We start from the raw sequence: 16,927 nt of genomic DNA, 5'->3' as shown, positions 1-16,927 counted from the left end.
TCACTGCAACCCTCAGTGCCACGCAATCCCATGTCTGTCAACTTCAAAGGCAGAGTGGGAATGACCTGGGAGTGTGTCCCTGCCATGGACAAACCTCCATTACTGGCATGATTTGTGGATGGTTCCTCCTTCATCTGGACTATTGGCTTTAATTAAGAGGCACTCCTGGACCAACATATGCTAATGGGCTGCAATCAATCAGCTGCCAAAAGGACTGGGCCTGGCTTTCTGAAGGCATTTTAATGCTTTTCTGAAGCTTGGGAATCCCTACAACAGCTGGGAAAGGAAAGGGGAGGACAAGATGCTTTGTGCTTTCTTATGGTTTTCAAATTGTATTTTATTTTCTTGTCCTCCCCTGCTTTGTTACTCTGTCTGAAACTTCAAAAAAGAGGGGGGAGGCTTTTGATTTAGGTGCAATAAAGAATTTAATATGGTTTTGCTGTCCCCCCCCCCCCCCCGATCAAAGCTGAATGGATTTTATCCATGACTATCTGGACTGGAGTGTTGTTGGAGGAATGGAGGGGGTGGGGTGGGAGAACGAGCTGCACCCGAACAGATGTGGAAAAGAGGCTGAATTTGAGAAAAGATATTGCTTTTAACTGTGTGCCAAGAAAGAACTCCAGAGGGGAATTTTAATGGCAGAAGCTGGAAGTGCACCCTGTTAGTTAGTTATGGCAGCGGCTCCTATGCTAGTCTGTAAACAGCGGAAGGAATGGAATGTGACCTTGTACCATCCAGATAAGCACTGCAAATAAATGAACAATGGAAGATAGTAACGAACTCAGGACACCAAGTCTGGAATAAAAATGTATATGAAGGACTACACATGTGAACTGGATTTTTTATTTATAAGTTGTAACAGAGGCACTGTTTGTAAGGAGGAAAAGGCAGTCAGCTGGAAGAATGGTTTAATGGTAAGTGAAGGATGAACACTGGACACTAAATAGGAAATGATGCAGCTATGGGAGGAAATGATTGACATATGTTTGCAATAGGAGCGGGAAACCCGATTTTAAGAATTTGTATTAAATTAAAGTAGTTTGGTTTGATCTGTAATATATATATATATATATATATATATATATATATATATATATATGAGAGAAAGCACTTGGCTTCCTTCCAAGAATCTGGTGAATAGCAGTTTACCCTCCAAGAACTACAATTCCTAAGATGCTAAAAGCATAAAGTACGGGGGGGGGGGGAGCCATGTGCTTTAAATGTATGTTGTTCATGTGAGCACACAAATCACAGCCCCTTTCTTTTCGAAACTAACAGAAGCCATGCTGGGTATGATCTGGAACGGAAGAATCCCAGTCATGGGATCCAAATGGGTAGCTAATGTCTTATCTAGCCTGACTCATTACTGTATAATAGAGAGAACGGAGCGATAAGTTTAGACAGAAAGGAAGTGGCACTATCTTGCCATGAGAGCACATACCTCTCACCGTTCTTTCAATGGAGATGGAATAGGTGGGCTACTTCATAATGTGACTCCTTTTGTCTTCCTTTCCATTCAATGTAGACACTAAAAGTCGTCTTGGCACTAGCTAGCAGCTTGGGGGACCCTTTCTACGATGTGTCCATTTCTCACAGCGTAGAAGACATGATGAGGTAAGTTTAGATTCATAATGAACAATCATTTTTTATGTTGACATATTCTGTGTCATTTAGTTTAGAGGCAGCCGACTTCTTCTGGGTCATTCTGTCCTCTGGGCAATGGGGAGTAGGCCGAGACTGTCTGACCTGCTGTGGGTGGCCAGACTTTAAGAGAGCTGATGTTGCCTGGCAACAGAAGCTTCACAGATACAGAAAACTAGCACTCAGGTGATATGATGCCATTGACTGGGGGATGAAGCTGAAGAATTCTGCATCCTGAGAGAGAAGTGGGGCTTGCCACAAGATGTTGACATATGGAGGGTCCTTGTTCCTGATTCCAGCCAGTCGGCCATGTCATCTTCCAGGTTGCTTCATCCCACCCACCCTGTTTTTCTTCTTAACTGCCAGCCAGTATTCTGAGCCCACTAACCATGCTGACATGATTTTTTGGGGGGAGTTTCACATCCCTTGGGGTTATTGCTCCCCCCAAAAAAGTTTTTTTGTACTTCTGCAAAATTTTGGGGTCCCTTCGACACTTCTGATGCCTCCCTCTTCTGTATGGGGTGGTGGTGTCATTTTAGCTACCTACCTCCTCCATATTTGGGAGAAGGTTGTTGTTGCTATATGCTAACCTTTCCCAGACTGGTACTCGCCAGATGTTTTGGACTACAGTTTCCATTAGCTCCGGATAGCATCACCAGTTGTGAAGGAGGCGGATGGGACAAAACACATCATTTAAAATTCAAAAAGCAGAACAGAATAAAACATACTTCTTCTGTTTCATTGGTTTGTTGATAAATAATTTTTTGGAATGGATTTTTATACCTCTTTTCCCTAGTTCTAATCCCCTGCTCCCCCATCACAGTATGATTTTTTAAAAAAATTTCCCTCCCCCCTCCCTCTTGTCAATGCAGTAAATCCAAGGCAAACTTCCTGCGACAACAGATTGACTCTCAGTCGTTCCCCTCTGATCATGGCATCCCACATTTCTCCATGGAAAGTGGACCCTCTGCAAGTCAGGTCCTTGTCATGGGACCTGATGACTACATTGTTGCAGTTGTAAGGTAAAGCATTTGGGGCGGGCAACACAGTTTAACATGTTTGCATTGAGATATAACTTTGTTGACATCACAGCATGTGACATGCAGCAATTACATAAAATGAAAAATAAAACAAACACTCAGATAAATGTTTCTGAACATATTAACAAAATTGTGTCAAAGTGTATATACCAAAACTATTAAAGTTATTACAGATATGAAATGATGTACTGCTTATGGGTACTATGGGTACTGTTCTACCACATGCCTCATTATTTGTGTAATCAATAAAGTCACACTAGACTGCATAAAAATTATCTTGTTTCTTTTGGCCTCCTGCTACCTTTAATTTTTTGTGTCAGTTTTTCCAATAATGCTGTTTGCCAAATTGCATTATACCATTGGTCCTTAGTTAATGATTTTAATGATTTCCATGCCCTGGCAATAGTTGATCTTGTAGCGATTAATAGATGTGTTATGACTATTTCATTTCTAATTTGCAATATATTGTGACTATATAGGCTAAGTTGAGCCAGTCCTGGGGTCATGAGGACTGTCTGCCTTGTAATCCAATATATTTTTGTAAATACTCCCCCCCCCCCATAAATTTTCTATTTTTGGACACCCCCACTACATGTTCTGATATGTCGCTGTAGTAATACATCCTTTCCAATACATGGGAGAAATGTTCAGTTTATATACGCTAGACGTCTAGGTGCTAAGTTCCAGCCATGCACATTTTAAGGGCTCTTTCCCTGGTTGTTGGCAATATGGATTTGTATGGTGCATTTGTCCACAGTCTGTTCCATGATTATTTTTCAATAGTTTTTCAAGGGTTGGCGACCATTTTGTCTCCTCCTCCACTTGTTTTTTAGGTCTTACACGTCCATTTCTCTTTTGGCACAAATAATTGAGCTAAGCTGAAGAAGACTGGAAGAAATTTAAAGACTATCTACAGAGACATTGTAAAATTAATGAATCTTAGAATGATGTTGGATTGAAATTAAGTGGTTTCTAGCTGTAATGGTATAAAAGAATATGAAAAAAATGGTTTTTTATAAGTAAAAATTCAAGGTTATAATAATTTAAGATTAAAGATCTGGGTAGAATAAAGAGGGAAAGAAACTGCTGAGCTAATAAATTGAATTGGAATACAAAAAAGGGAGGTCCGAGGAGGTCCAAGAAACAAGTAAATGAAAAATAATGTGATGAAAAGATTGATTGTTTTTAACTACTTTTATTTTGTACTTTTTCTTTTTTCTTTTTCTATTTTGTAATGTAAAAATCTTAATAAAAATTTTATAAAAATAATAATAATAATAATTGAGCTAAGCTTCCCTGTTTGGAATGAAATGCTGCTGTGGACATTCCCTTAGAAAGAGGGAGTAAGATTTTTTTAAACAAATGCTTTATATTCAGGTGGATTTTAGCAAAATTCAGCACCTGGGAGTGAGAGCTCTGTTCTAAAAAGCAAATAACATGGTGCACGAAACTAGCACTATATCCCACTATATTTCAGAAAGTGGTTTTTATGTCATGTGAAATTTGGATATGATGTGAAAATTAGTAGCTAGGGAAGCGTTGGGGAAATTGAATAAACTGCAGTGTGAATGCAGCCATAGATGGCTTTAAAGGAGGTAAGACAAAATGATGGATGTTTGTCAACGGCTCGTAGTCATGATGGATGAATTTCCAGTGGCAACATGACATCAAATATCAGTTGCTGGGAAGCAACAGCAGGAGAGAGCTACTGCCCTCATACCCTACTGCTGGATTTTCCATAGGCATTTGGTGAAAAAAAAGATGCCAGACTAGTCTGAGCTCTGGACTGATCCCACAGGACTCTCTTTATTGCCTAAGGTCTTTCAGACATGAGCAAGGGTGTATCAGGGAACTGGGAAGAACAAGGAGCCTGAGAACCATAAGCACTGGGGCAGCAGTGGATTTGGATTCTCACAAACTTTTGTGTGTGTCCGTTTCCAGTTCCTTGAACCGGCCGTTTGGAAGTGGAATAATGACTTCTTCTGGAATCCTTCTAAACAGTCAGATGCTGGATTTTTCTTGGATGAACGAAACAGAAGGCCATTCATCTTCTGGCTTGGTAATAAATTATGAATTTGTCTGACATGAATAGTGAAATGAATAGTAAGTGTATGTGAGCATGGCTCCAATGATTGATGAAGTGCATGTATCCATCAGATAATTAAGATCTAGGAGTCCTTTATTTGCCACGATATGTGTGGTTTTAGAGCTGGGCTGGCAAGTTTAGCTCTTAACCTGTTTTCAGAGCTGCTTGACTTTCCAATGTGTGTCTACTATAAATATTTTTCCATAAAGAGCCTTGGATTTCCTGCAGTGAATGTTGTTAGATAAATGTGATGTGATATTATCTGGGTGTGTGCTGTGAAAGATACCCTGTTGCCAGAGTGGGGAAACTCTGGCCCATGCGTCTAATTAGGGCTGCTTCGCTTCCCCATTTGGCTCCTGAGGCCATCTTGAACAAACAACTCCCACTTGCTGTACACCTGACATCATATATGGCTCAACTGAAAACATGGTGTACTGCAAGTAAAAGCCTCTTAGCTGTGCAAAATAGCTCTTTGAAAGGGGCTTCTGAAAATCCAACAGCCAGCTGATTCAGATCTTCAGAAGGCCCTTTCAAAGTGCTTTGCAAAATAGCATTTTGAGAGAGGTTTCTGAAGATGTCTTCCAAATACCATTTCAAAGTGCTATCTTGCCCAGCTCTTTGAAAAAAGGTTTCTGACATTCAGCTGATTTGAACCTATCTGGTAATTGGGTAATGGTATTTATTACCTCAGAGATTCAAGGAAATAGAAGCTTGAGGGGGAAAGGCTCCTATTGATATATTTAATAGTGCTTTGCAAAATTATTTTTCCTTCAGAGGAACTTTATTCAGCCTGGGAAAAGACCGCTGTCTTTCTTGCTACCCACTGTTGTCCGGCCATCAGAAGGGATGTGTGGGACTTACCTTTGTTTGGGAGCCAATGGTGGCGACAAAGCTTTGAGCAGCATAACACAGGTCAGTCTTCTGAGCACTGCTGGATTATTGCAATATAATTAATCCTTTCTTACCAAGAGAAAGAACTGGGTCTCCAGGACCAGCCCTGCCAGGGGCAGGTGGGGGGGGAGGGGATAGATGAAGGCAAGAACAAATGTCTGAGTTGATGCAAAAACACTTTTTAAAAACATTGACCTGTGTGTTTGCGTGTGGTATAGGCACCATCTTGATTCCGCTTCTGATAGTAAAATGCCTTGGGATGGCACTACAGTTCTTTTGGGCCCAGCTTTTACTGAAGTCGTAAACTGGCTTTGAACTGTGAAAAGTGGTTCGAACTGTGCTACTTAATACTGTCACTCAGTGTCAGCATGTGACCACCATATTAGTCTTAAGCAGGGCTTTTTTCCCCAGCTGGAATTCGCTGGAACTCAGTTCTGGAACCTCTCAGATGGGTGCCGTTGCCATTATAAGAGAACAAGGGAGGTGTTCGTGGTGAATTCTGGCACCTCCTTCTCTAGAAAAATAGCACTGGTCTTAAGGGCTTTGACGGCATAGAAGTACTTATCTTTTTTGGGGAGAGGGAATAAGTTCACAGTGGATGCATAAGTGGAGTGTGTCATCATGAATATAACGCCATCCCTTCAGGATAGCTGACTCCCAGACATTGGAGGACAGGTTTGCAGAATGGTTGGCCCCTGTGAAAACAGGATGCTGGACAAGATGGGTCATTGGTCTGATCCAGCAGGCTCTTCTTATGTTCTTGAATGATGATTTGGTGCAGACACCAATACTGTGATCCATACACCCTATTTCTTCTAGTGTACAGATCTCATAACTGATGCGTACATAGGTAGAGGTCCAGAAGCATAAGCCACTATGCAGACATACCCACAAACAGGTGGAAGGCAGGTGTGTCAGCCATGCTCCTGCATCTTCACTTTGAGTATCTGAACAAGACTCAAGATTCCATCACGAACAATTCATCAAAAACCTTAGCATCTGCTTCATCTGATCTTTTAACAGGTTTTAGTAAACGTTTTGACCTACAACAAGAACCTGAGTGAGAGTCTTTCGCTAGGCCGGCTTCATCCTCAACTTCAGTCTAATATCCTGGAAGTTGACAGTAAGTATGGATCACTGATCTTTGAAATCTGGACTTCTATTATTTCACTTCAGACACAAGTGAAACAGGGTGAGGGTTTCCCCCTGAGACATCTAAGATTACTCTGTAATTTTTCCTCATCTTGACATGGTTTGTTGAACCTCATCGTATGGCTGTAGTAAGATGGGAGAATCTTTTTGTATCTGACTACATTGCAGAAGCTGAAAAGGAAACTGTATGCCTGTACTTTGGTGAAGTGGAAGCAATGCTTCTGCACTTTTGCTTATGTTACCTGCAACATTAGCCACCTTTTCTCTTCTGCAATGTGGGCAGAATGAACCTAGGAATCTGCCTTATGCAGAGTCAGGCCATTGGTCCATCTAACTTGGAACTGACTGGTAGCGGCTCTCCAGGATTTCAGGCAAAAGACTCTCCCAGCCCTACTTGGATATTCCAGGGATTGAGCCTCAGACTCTCTACAAGCAAAGCAAAGGTTTTGCTGCTGAGCTATGGCCTTTCCCCCAGAAACGGGAAAGAGCTCTTCAGTCTGCTGCCATGTTTTCCTGAGCATTGACGCAAGAAATTTGGGGGAGATCCAAGCTCTCTTTCATGTTTTTAAAGCACTTTGATCTGCTCTCCAACAGCAGAAAGGCAGGTACAATCAACAGAGGAATAAGGGAAGGTATTTTCCTTCCCATCATGGAACTTGGGTGCTAAATGGAGGTGGAAAAGAAAATGCGCTTCATTAGTCAGTTCTGTTGCAACTAGTAAATAGGGCTGTGACTGCCCTCTCCCCCTGCAAAAACTTGACAGGCCAGATCAGAATCATGGGCTGGTGTTTGACCACCCATAACTGTATGGTCAGGGATGCGGGTGGTGCTGTGGGTTAAACCACAGAGCCTAGGACTCGCCGATCAGAAGGTTGGCGGTTCAAATCCCCACGACGGGGTGAGCTCCCGTTGCTCGGTCCCTGCTCCTGCCAACCTAGCAGTTCGAAAGCAAGTCAAAATGCAAGTAGATAAATAGGTACCGCTCTGGCGGGAAGGTAAACGGCGTTTCCGTGCGCTGTACGACGGCTCCCTTGGCCAATAAAGCGAGATGAGCACCACAACCCCAGAGTCTGCCACGACTGGACCTAATGGCCAGAGGTCCCTTTACCTTTAACTGTATGGTCAAGGGAGTCAAATGCATATTTATTGTGCCATTTTCCTATTATTTAGCTTAGGTACCTAAGTAACTTTTCTCTTCCCTTATTAATACACCAAGCCCTACAACTCTTTTAAAGCACTTGTGCCTTGGTCCTACAGGTAGGAAATGTGAACATGTTGACACAGATGTTCTACATACCCAAGACTGCACATGATTCCTCTGCATAAGGGGGGAAAGGGTGGATCCAGGGATCTGCCTTCCTTGTGTACCAGTTGTCACATGGATCAGCACCTTGATGAGGACTGCTGCCAACCCTTTCAATAAAACCATTCTTTTCTAAAATTCTCCACCAGGTGAGTTTCCTGAAGAAGATATCAAGTACTTTACAAGCAGCGGTCAGCCGGTGAGCAAAATTGAGGTCCTTTCTCTCGTTCACGGAGCCAGAAGAACCAACAATTTCATAATTGGTGTGAAAGACCCAAGAAGTGAGGATGCAGCAGGAGCCACAATATTATAGCAACTCCCAGATGGGTTTGTTCATGAAATAAGGCTTTTTCCAAAACACATTGTGCATGTTCCCAAACAGTCCCTTTATCATTCCCCCTGAAGCGGAACAAACAGTGTTTGTTATTGGTTTCTCCATTGCTGAATAGACCCCTCTGCACTTCTATGCTAAAACCAATGCAGCAATGAAGGCTGACAAAGGCACAATACAGACCTTAGTTTTTTTGTTGTTTTGTTCTTATGAACTTGAGTTAAAAGAATCTCAGGCATTATTATAATATGAGCACAGGGAATAGGTTTCATTTCAGCAGCACCCTGTCAATGGTTGATTCCAGCCATTTAATGCACAGAGAGATATTTCTAAACTAAGCACTGGGAACATTCAGGAAGCAAACCACTGGCTGTGTACAAATGTGCTGTTCTGAGAGCAGTGGTGGCAGGTTCCTTCCTCTGTAAATACACATACTTCTGCTCTGAGACAAGTTCTCTAAAAAGGCAAAGAAAGAATCGCAGTTTCACAGGTTTGAGTCTGAATGGGATGAATGAGAAAAATCTTATCTGCGGCGGCTGCCTATTGGCTAATATATGTGACATCATTAGCTCCGTCTCCTCCAATCTCTGGAACAGTTCTGCAGTTTAAAATAATGTTTTCTGTTCCCCTCTCCCCCTTGTAAGGCAAGGATAAACACAGAGAGATATAAGTGTGTGTGTGTGTGTGTGTGTGTGTGTGTGTACAGGCTGCTTTTTAAAAAAAAAAGTGGATAGGCTGCCTGACTCATTTAAAAAAGGCTAAACAGTGGCTGATCCAGCATTTCACCTCCCAATATGTATATTTGTCATGGATGTTTCAGCTTCAGTGTGTGCTAGGGCCACACATACTGGTTTGAGTGCTCTTGAAATGGTACCTTTGTATTCACCTGAGAAGATGAGGCAAAGATATTTCTGTGTCCAGTGCATTTATTTCTGATACTGTACTAGTCAGCTCTGAATGATTCCTTCTCAAGTAGATGAATACAGAATAAGAACAATGGGTTAAATTAGCCCCAGGCATTCTCAAATGTTCCCTGTGAGTCAAATGATTTGTACCAGCATACATGTTCTAATAGGATATTGGCTCCTCTGCACATATTAATGAAAGATTTTATAATTCTGATTTTGCCTCTCTGCCCCAATGGTGTCCTCTTGGTGGCATCAGTGCTATGGTATCTTGCCAGTTATTTCAACAAGTTGCAGGTTCCCCCTGTTGTGTTTTGACACAATACATTTATGTAGTTCAACTTTGGATCTGGATTATAATGCTATGTACATCTATACTGGGGAAAAGCTGAGCTTCAGTTTTCTCGTGCTACTGTCCAAAGTAGCTCTACCAGCGTAATAACATTGCAAATTTTAATGCAGAAAGAACTCAGGCAGATTCAGTGTAATCGTCTACTGAATAATTTAACTAAAATCTTGGCTTTCCATAGTGCTGCAGTTCCATTTCAGCTTATTGTTGCATTTCTTGGGCAAAACCACGGCAATCCAATCATAAAGCAAGGCCTAACATAACCAAAATAAACAAAAAGGCCATCCTTTCTCACCTAAATGTTATATTAACTGTAATTTTCAAATCATTAGCTTTGAAAAACAATTGGCAAAACATGGGGGTGAGGAGACCCGCCCCCCCCAAGCAGAATATTTAGGCTCATATGCATTCATATTCACTGTCTCTTCCTTGGCCCAGGGTACTCGTTTCTTTCTTAATCTACGCTGAAAATACACATAATAAAACTAGATCAAGACATTGCATATTACTCTCCCCCCCCCCCCCCGTCGTTCTCAAATGTAAACTAAAAACAAAAATATTAAGACAGTTCATATTAATGCATTTTGAGGCTTGGCTGTAAATACTAATGGGGCAGGAAAAATATTGTAAGTTCTAATCTTAATCGACTTGTAGCTGACTTCTTGCCAAGTTTATCTCACTTCCCTTCATAAATTTGAAGTGGAGTTTTTTTTTGTAAACAGATATGACCCAGCTGCTCAGCTCTTGCAAAGTTTACCCTGTTCATCTGAATTGCCAACAACATTGCCTACAAAGTGCTAAAGAGATACAAAGAAAGTGTTTTACTGAAATGCAATAGAATCCAGGACAAAAACAAAGTTCTAGGCAATAAAAGGGCACACCATCAATAGAAATGTAGTTTATGCATAACACTGAAAGTCTCCTACCCAAGTGATTCCGTTGGTGTCAAGGAGGATGTACCCAAAGTTACTTTCACACATGCTCTAAATCAGTCTGTCTTAGGCTGATTTGTGAAGCAGAAGAACAACTGCTGCTTATCAAAACTAGAGGCAAATACACAAACAGACATGGGCAAGTGTTCCAGATTATTTCTAGACACGGGTGCTGACACACTCAGTTTATTATGTCAGAAATCAATCAAGAGGACCTCACGGGAGCCCTTTGAGATATGTACAAATATTTCAGTTCTCTATGTAAATGATAGTGGGTACATCAGAACAACTCTCTTGATGTGAAATCGACAGTCATTGAATGCATGGAGGCAGGGCGCATGCCACAGCAGCGCATTCTGCCCTCAGCTTCCACATGTTCAGTGGAAGGTATGCACAGGGAGCCCTACATGTCGGGAGCTGAATTTGTGTGGGTTCTATCTGCCTGATGTGGGAGACTGGACCCCTGAGTGTGCTGACAGAGCCAATGTGTGTACAGCTGCAGGCACAGTTTCAGCTAAAAAATGTGCACATTGGTGGAGTGAACAGAATAAATGATCCCACCCACCACCATGTATTCACTGATTGCATGAAGGCCTCTTCTGAATGTGAAAGCAAATTCACAGTTCTACACCATATAAATCACAGAAAAAAACTCTGCTTCTGGCTCCATTAATAAATAAAAAATATATCAGCGTACAGAATCCTTCCACTAAGCTTTTGAACAACTTCCCTAACAAAATGTAATTTCACAACACTTGACGTATTAAATGCACACCCACAAAAATATCTCCCCTATACTGATTTCACATTAAATTAAAGTACATAACTTTTATTGCTTTCCCCCATCATATTATTGTACCTATGGCTACTGTACATATTCTGTATGTATATCTGCTAATAGCTGTGCTGGTGCTCCAGATCTTATATCCCATGAACTGGAATTGAATGAATACTGTCTTGTTCATGTGCACATTTACATGACAGAAAACCAACTTAATATGAAGAATGGCCCCTCCTAATGTTGGAGGTATAAATGAACAAACACACTGCAGAAGCCATCACTGCTCATGCTTTATGCTTGAATGTTAACTGTCCTTTGATGACCTCAATGTAGTTTACAATCATTCACTACTTAAGGGCTCATTCAGTTGTTCTGTTATAAGTCGCTAAACGGCCTACGTGAGATTTTTGAATGTTTGTATGACAACATCAACCAAGCTGCAAGCAGTGGTGTAGTGTGGGTTGCCAGCTTCCGGGGCAAGGCAAGTATTGTGCCCCCTCCTGAGAAAGAGGGAAAAAACCCAGAACACATAAATGCATACCCCATGTGAAGTTCAGGAGTTGTGGTGCTTCTCCGGCAAAAGCGCATGCAGCCTTTTCTAGCCATAGTGCAGAGGGGTGCCTGGAGGGTGCGGGGAGAGGAGGGGTTGGGGGGAAGCAGTGACCTGCCTCCACAAGAGGGTGCAAGAAGAGGAAATAATAAAATGAGGGGATTCCATCCATACCACCTTAAACACCATGCAGGCACTGCAATTCAGCAGCTTCAAGGCCTTGGGCGAGTGAGGAGCAGAAATTTTGCACCCCTAAGAATTCTGCGCATGGGGCAACAGCCCCTGTGGCACCCCCACGCTACGCCACTGGCTGCATGTACCAACATATGCTTACAGTCTGCCTTACGTATCAAAGTCCAGGGCCAGTCCATGAATGAGGCAAAGTGAGGCTGCAGGATTCACAGAGGCAGGAGATCCCAATGTCAGTCTCCCCCTCCCCTTGTTCCTGATGTAGATCTTTCCTCACCCCTTCATCCCTGGTGGGGAGGGCAGATCTGCCATTTTGGGGTCCTCTTCAGGTGCTAGGATAGAGTGATTCAGATGAAGCAGTGGGGCTGTACAAAGTGAGAGTCAGTATTGGACATAGATAATGGAGTCTTCACCCGGTTACTGTCCCTGAGTGTCGTTCACTTTTCTTCAGGGAAAGGGTAGGGCTCCATTTGGGAACAGCTGTCTGGTGAGGGCAAAACTGAGGGCCGAGCCTCCAATATCAGGAGAGCAAGGTTCAGTGCATCTTAGTGTATAGAGTACACAGAAACTGATTTTGTACAGATTTCTAGAGATCCCTGATATAGGGATCCTTCCTCCATATACACTTGCCTGTCCTAATGACAAGACATTTTGTTAAATCTCTTATTAAACTGGAATGAGCAACTGGCATATTTGTTCTTCCTCATGGGAACAGAAGTGGATTTTAGGGGGACTAAGAAGAGAAAAATTAGAAACTTGTCCATGAATACAAAGCCATAGAAGATAGTCAGAAGTTTTACAATGGATCCCTTAGAGCTATTTCCACATATACGTGTTAACACTTATGTGGATTTCTGCAGCGAGGGAAGATAAGATGAACTGAAGGGATATATCCATATTTTTGCTCTGAGGAGGCAACATACTGCACACAGAGTGCACATGTACACACTGAGACACACACTTACACTCACACAGGGGTTTACCATAACACTACAAGGTTCAGAAAGTAGGATGAGCTGTGCTTGCAAAGGAGCAATCATAGCCTTAGAATGCATTTCAATTGTTTCTTAGCAAGCACAGTTTGCATTCGGCACTAAATTTGGTACCAAATGTAAGCTGAGCTGTTTTCTGCTGGGGTTGGATCTACCTGACATCCTATGACATCAGGTTGGTATCTCTGCCCACCTGTCAAATGTGGCACAATCTGATCCAACTTTCTGGCCAAGTATGGTTCCTCGTGTTAACTGTCCCCTTCCCAGCTGTGACAATCAGTTTCCTTCATTGAATTAGACTTGAAAGGAGCTTTCTCTTGTAGCTGTGGCACCTCCAAATGCTGTCATCACCCCTGCACCCAAATTAGGTTTGAAGACAGCCTTCTTTTCCTACAAGAGAAAGGTGATGGTGCGGGGGGGGGGAAGCTGTGGGTGCTGAGGAATGCCTCACTTGGTACTTGTGCACCTGTGGGTTGGTGACCCCAAGTCAAGATGAGCTCACAGAGCTGCAACCCTATACAAGCTAGGGGTGTGCAGATGATTTAGATGAATCCTATATCTTGAACTGAAGTGGAATACTTTGGACAGATTCAGGGCTTGTCTTAAGCTGACTCTTTCCAAACTGAAATTTGGAGCCATACTGAATCAGGCCACCTCCAAAGTGCTTTGGATCTAACTGGACAGTTTTCTTAAGTATCAGATTGGGGTTCTTCTGAATTTTTGGTCAATGCATGTTCCTTATATACATTTACCTGGCAGTAAGGGGCACTGAATTTAATGAGGGCTTACTTCTGAGTAAGCATGCATAGGACTGCACTGTAAATTGGAGAGGTTAGAACAAGGTTGCAAAACAAGTGACCCTCCAGATGTTCTGCTCCACCTTCCATCAGTCTCAACTAAGTTGGCCAATGGACAGGAATGATGGAAGTTTTAAGTTCAGTAACATCTAGAAGACCACAACTTTCCCAAGTGAAGAGAGAGTATTTAATGATCTGCTCAGTGCCTGCTTAAGGGTGAAACAAGGATTCAAAACTGAATTCATTATGGTGTGTATGCTATAGCACTGGGATATGGCAGTTATTTAAGTTAATCAGTGGGGGGAAGGATGTGATATCATATATAAGATATAAAATAGTGAATGTTATCCTTTCAGACACTGGTCCTCAGTTGTGTGCAGTCACTCTACTGTAGCTCTGTTCCAGCAATAGGGATCCCTTTCTAGATCACCTACTGCAGGAGGGCACTAAAGAACTGGCCTCTCCTTTTCTAATCTGTGACTGACTGCATATTGTTTTAGTGTCTTTCTAAGCAAATTGTAGTGTGATGTGTTAGATTGATCAACATATGGATTGTAAAGAGCAAAATGCTCAGTGGACTCCCCCACCTATCTTCTCGGCACTGAGCAAAATGTCTGAAGCACCACCTAAACTTACTTTGCTGCTGGGAACCAAAATGCTTAAAGTTTAATTTTACCAGAAAGTAAATTGCAAGAAGAGGGATTTTTTAAAAAAACACAATGTATACTTTGAAAAACAGAGTTCATGAATACAAATTGTAAAGTTGACATGTTTACTGTATAGCATCATTTTTATTTGGAAACAAGTAACACAAAATGCATTGTTATCACAACTGTAACTTTGGTTGAACAGACAAGAAATATGTTCATGCATTTTCCCACCAATAACAAAAAGGCAGAAATAAAAACACTTTTCTTTTTGTATTATACGCTCAAAGGTATTGCATCCTCTTTAGCTTTTCTCTTCCTACAGCTATAGTTTTGAAACCCATTGCTCACATGATTAAGCTACTATAATTCATTGGCGTTACCTGTGTGTGATAATTTTAAAGACTAAATATGTTCTAAGGGTTCCCTCAAGCATTTGGACTTGATTGGGGGAGGGTGTGTGGGGCATGTGGGGAAAGGAGAGGAAGAGTAAGATCCATTGCACAAGTGGGAATCCTTGTGCTTGTGGATCTAGGAAATTGGTGTTCAGCCAGTGGGTCGAGACCCACTAGTGGGTCATGGCCTGATCCAAAGTGGGTCACAACAGGAGCACTACCACCATGTAAATATATGGTAAAAGATTAAGAGATAGGTCCCCAAAAGCATGTTTGGGTTGAAAGTGCATTCTGGATCTGAAAAGACTGAAAACAGGTCATCTCTGTAATGGGATGCAACAGAATACATTCCAAATACAGTGGTACCTCGGGTTACATACGCTTCAGGTTACATATGCTTCAGGTTACAGACTCCGCTAATCCATAAATATTACCTCGGGTTAAGAATTTTGCTTCAGGATGAGAACAGAAATCGTATAGCGGTGGCGCAGCGGCAGCAGCAGGAGGCCCCATTAGCTAAAGTGGTGCTTCAGGTTAACAACAGTTTCAGGCTAAGAACAGACCTACAGAACGAATTAAGTACTTAACCCGAGGTACCACTGTACCTTATTTCTATGCTGTAGGTGCTGAACATGAGGGCAGGTCTTGAACTGCAGATACTGTAGTTCTGATTCAAGTTTTGCAGCTTTGCCACTTGGCACATAAGAACAGGAGCAAGGCTAATACTAGTAAATCACTTGGGTTGCGGTCACCACTTTAGCATGTGAGGTAATGAGGCCTGCTTATCACCACCAAGAGCAGAGTCAATATCAAGACTGATTCCCTTTTTTATTTCAGAGTTTTCCAAAATCACCACCCACCCAAGGATATTATGTAGCATAGAAACAAGCAGGTTGAGGCCTATGCATGTCAAGGTCTGAACCATTGTTTAAATATTTATTTTGTATATTCATAGCCTGTTTTTTGATCTGAAAAATCTACTAGGTTCAGACGAGATTGGGCGTGTTCAGGGTAGTATGGCTGTAGACTAGGTGGCTCACAGTTGATTTAAAATCCACAACTTGGCTGGAACTGGAAATGGCTTCAGTCCCCCTGGTAGATTATCTACACTGGGAACTAGATACTGGGAGTGGGTCCCTTTTGGCTCTGACCCTCTATTACAGTAGCCCATATTACATATTATTGTAACCCAATAATTACATTTTATCCTCACAACAACCCTGTGAGGTAGGTTAGGCTGAAAGACTGGACTGAAGTCACCTAGCGCGTTTCATGCCTGAGCAGAGACCAGGTCCTAGTCCAACACTTTAACCACTACACCACACTGGCTCATGACTGGATCAGCCAAGGTTGGTCTAGTCCAGGATACTGGTTCCAATAGCGGCCAGTTGGAAGGAAGCAAATGACGGCTTATACAGGAAATGTTGTATAGAGGCTCATGTTTCCTCATGCTATGATTATGAGAATGGAAAAGGCTGCTGAGATGGGGATTTTATGGAAGGATCAGAAAATAGGAGCCTGTCTCGCCTTGTGCATGTTTATGCATGTTTACTGGTGTGATTTCCGCAGAGTTCAACCAGGGCTTACTCCCAAGTACTGACTGCACACGTTCTCCCCATTTGCACCCACTTCCTCTACTTTTTCTGTTGCCTCCCCTATTTCAAGCAACTATATAAACAGCAAACGCCTTATGACAGGGCAAAATTGTTGTTACGCTATAATGCTTGATGCCCATAAACAACGCATGGAGCCCATGATGCAGACCCTTTAAGTGTCCCTATTTTCCAGGGACGGTCCCAGATTTACAGAAGCCATCCTGGTTTCTGATTTGATCCTGGAACGTCCTGCTTTTCCTTAGAACGTCCCTATTTTCATTGGAGAAATGCTGGAAAGTATGGAGTCATGCGAGCCCCCGAGTCAAGGAGATAAGTAATCATACCTTTAGA

The 16,927-nt window shown here is 42.2% G+C and overlaps 1 protein-coding gene and 1 long non-coding RNA gene across 2 annotated transcripts in view; both read left to right on the top strand.

The window, feature by feature from the left end:
- The window catches only part of GGT7 (gamma-glutamyltransferase 7), a 42,460-nt gene extending 27,593 nt beyond the window's left edge, over nt 1-14,867 (top strand). Inside the window, exons 10-15 of the mRNA XM_028734914.2 lie at nt 1,526-1,614; nt 2,514-2,663; nt 4,623-4,740; nt 5,542-5,679; nt 6,682-6,781; nt 8,263-14,867. Of these exons, the coding sequence (XP_028590747.2) occupies nt 1,526-1,614; nt 2,514-2,663; nt 4,623-4,740; nt 5,542-5,679; nt 6,682-6,781; nt 8,263-8,426 (759 nt within the window). The 3' untranslated portion in view covers nt 8,427-14,867. The remainder of the gene's footprint in view (nt 1-1,525; nt 1,615-2,513; nt 2,664-4,622; nt 4,741-5,541; nt 5,680-6,681; nt 6,782-8,262) is intronic.
- LOC144327834 (uncharacterized) overlaps nt 1-16,927 on the top strand; it is a 126,084-nt gene that overhangs the window by 62,378 nt on the left and 46,779 nt on the right. The gene's annotated exons all lie outside the window — the stretch shown is intronic.

This window comes from Podarcis muralis, chromosome 5 (genome assembly GCF_964188315.1).
Source record: "Podarcis muralis chromosome 5, rPodMur119.hap1.1, whole genome shotgun sequence".
Lineage (NCBI taxonomy): Eukaryota > Metazoa > Chordata > Lepidosauria > Squamata > Lacertidae > Podarcis > Podarcis muralis.
Note: the sequence above shows the minus strand (reverse complement) of the source record. Positions and strands in the feature narration are given on the sequence as shown.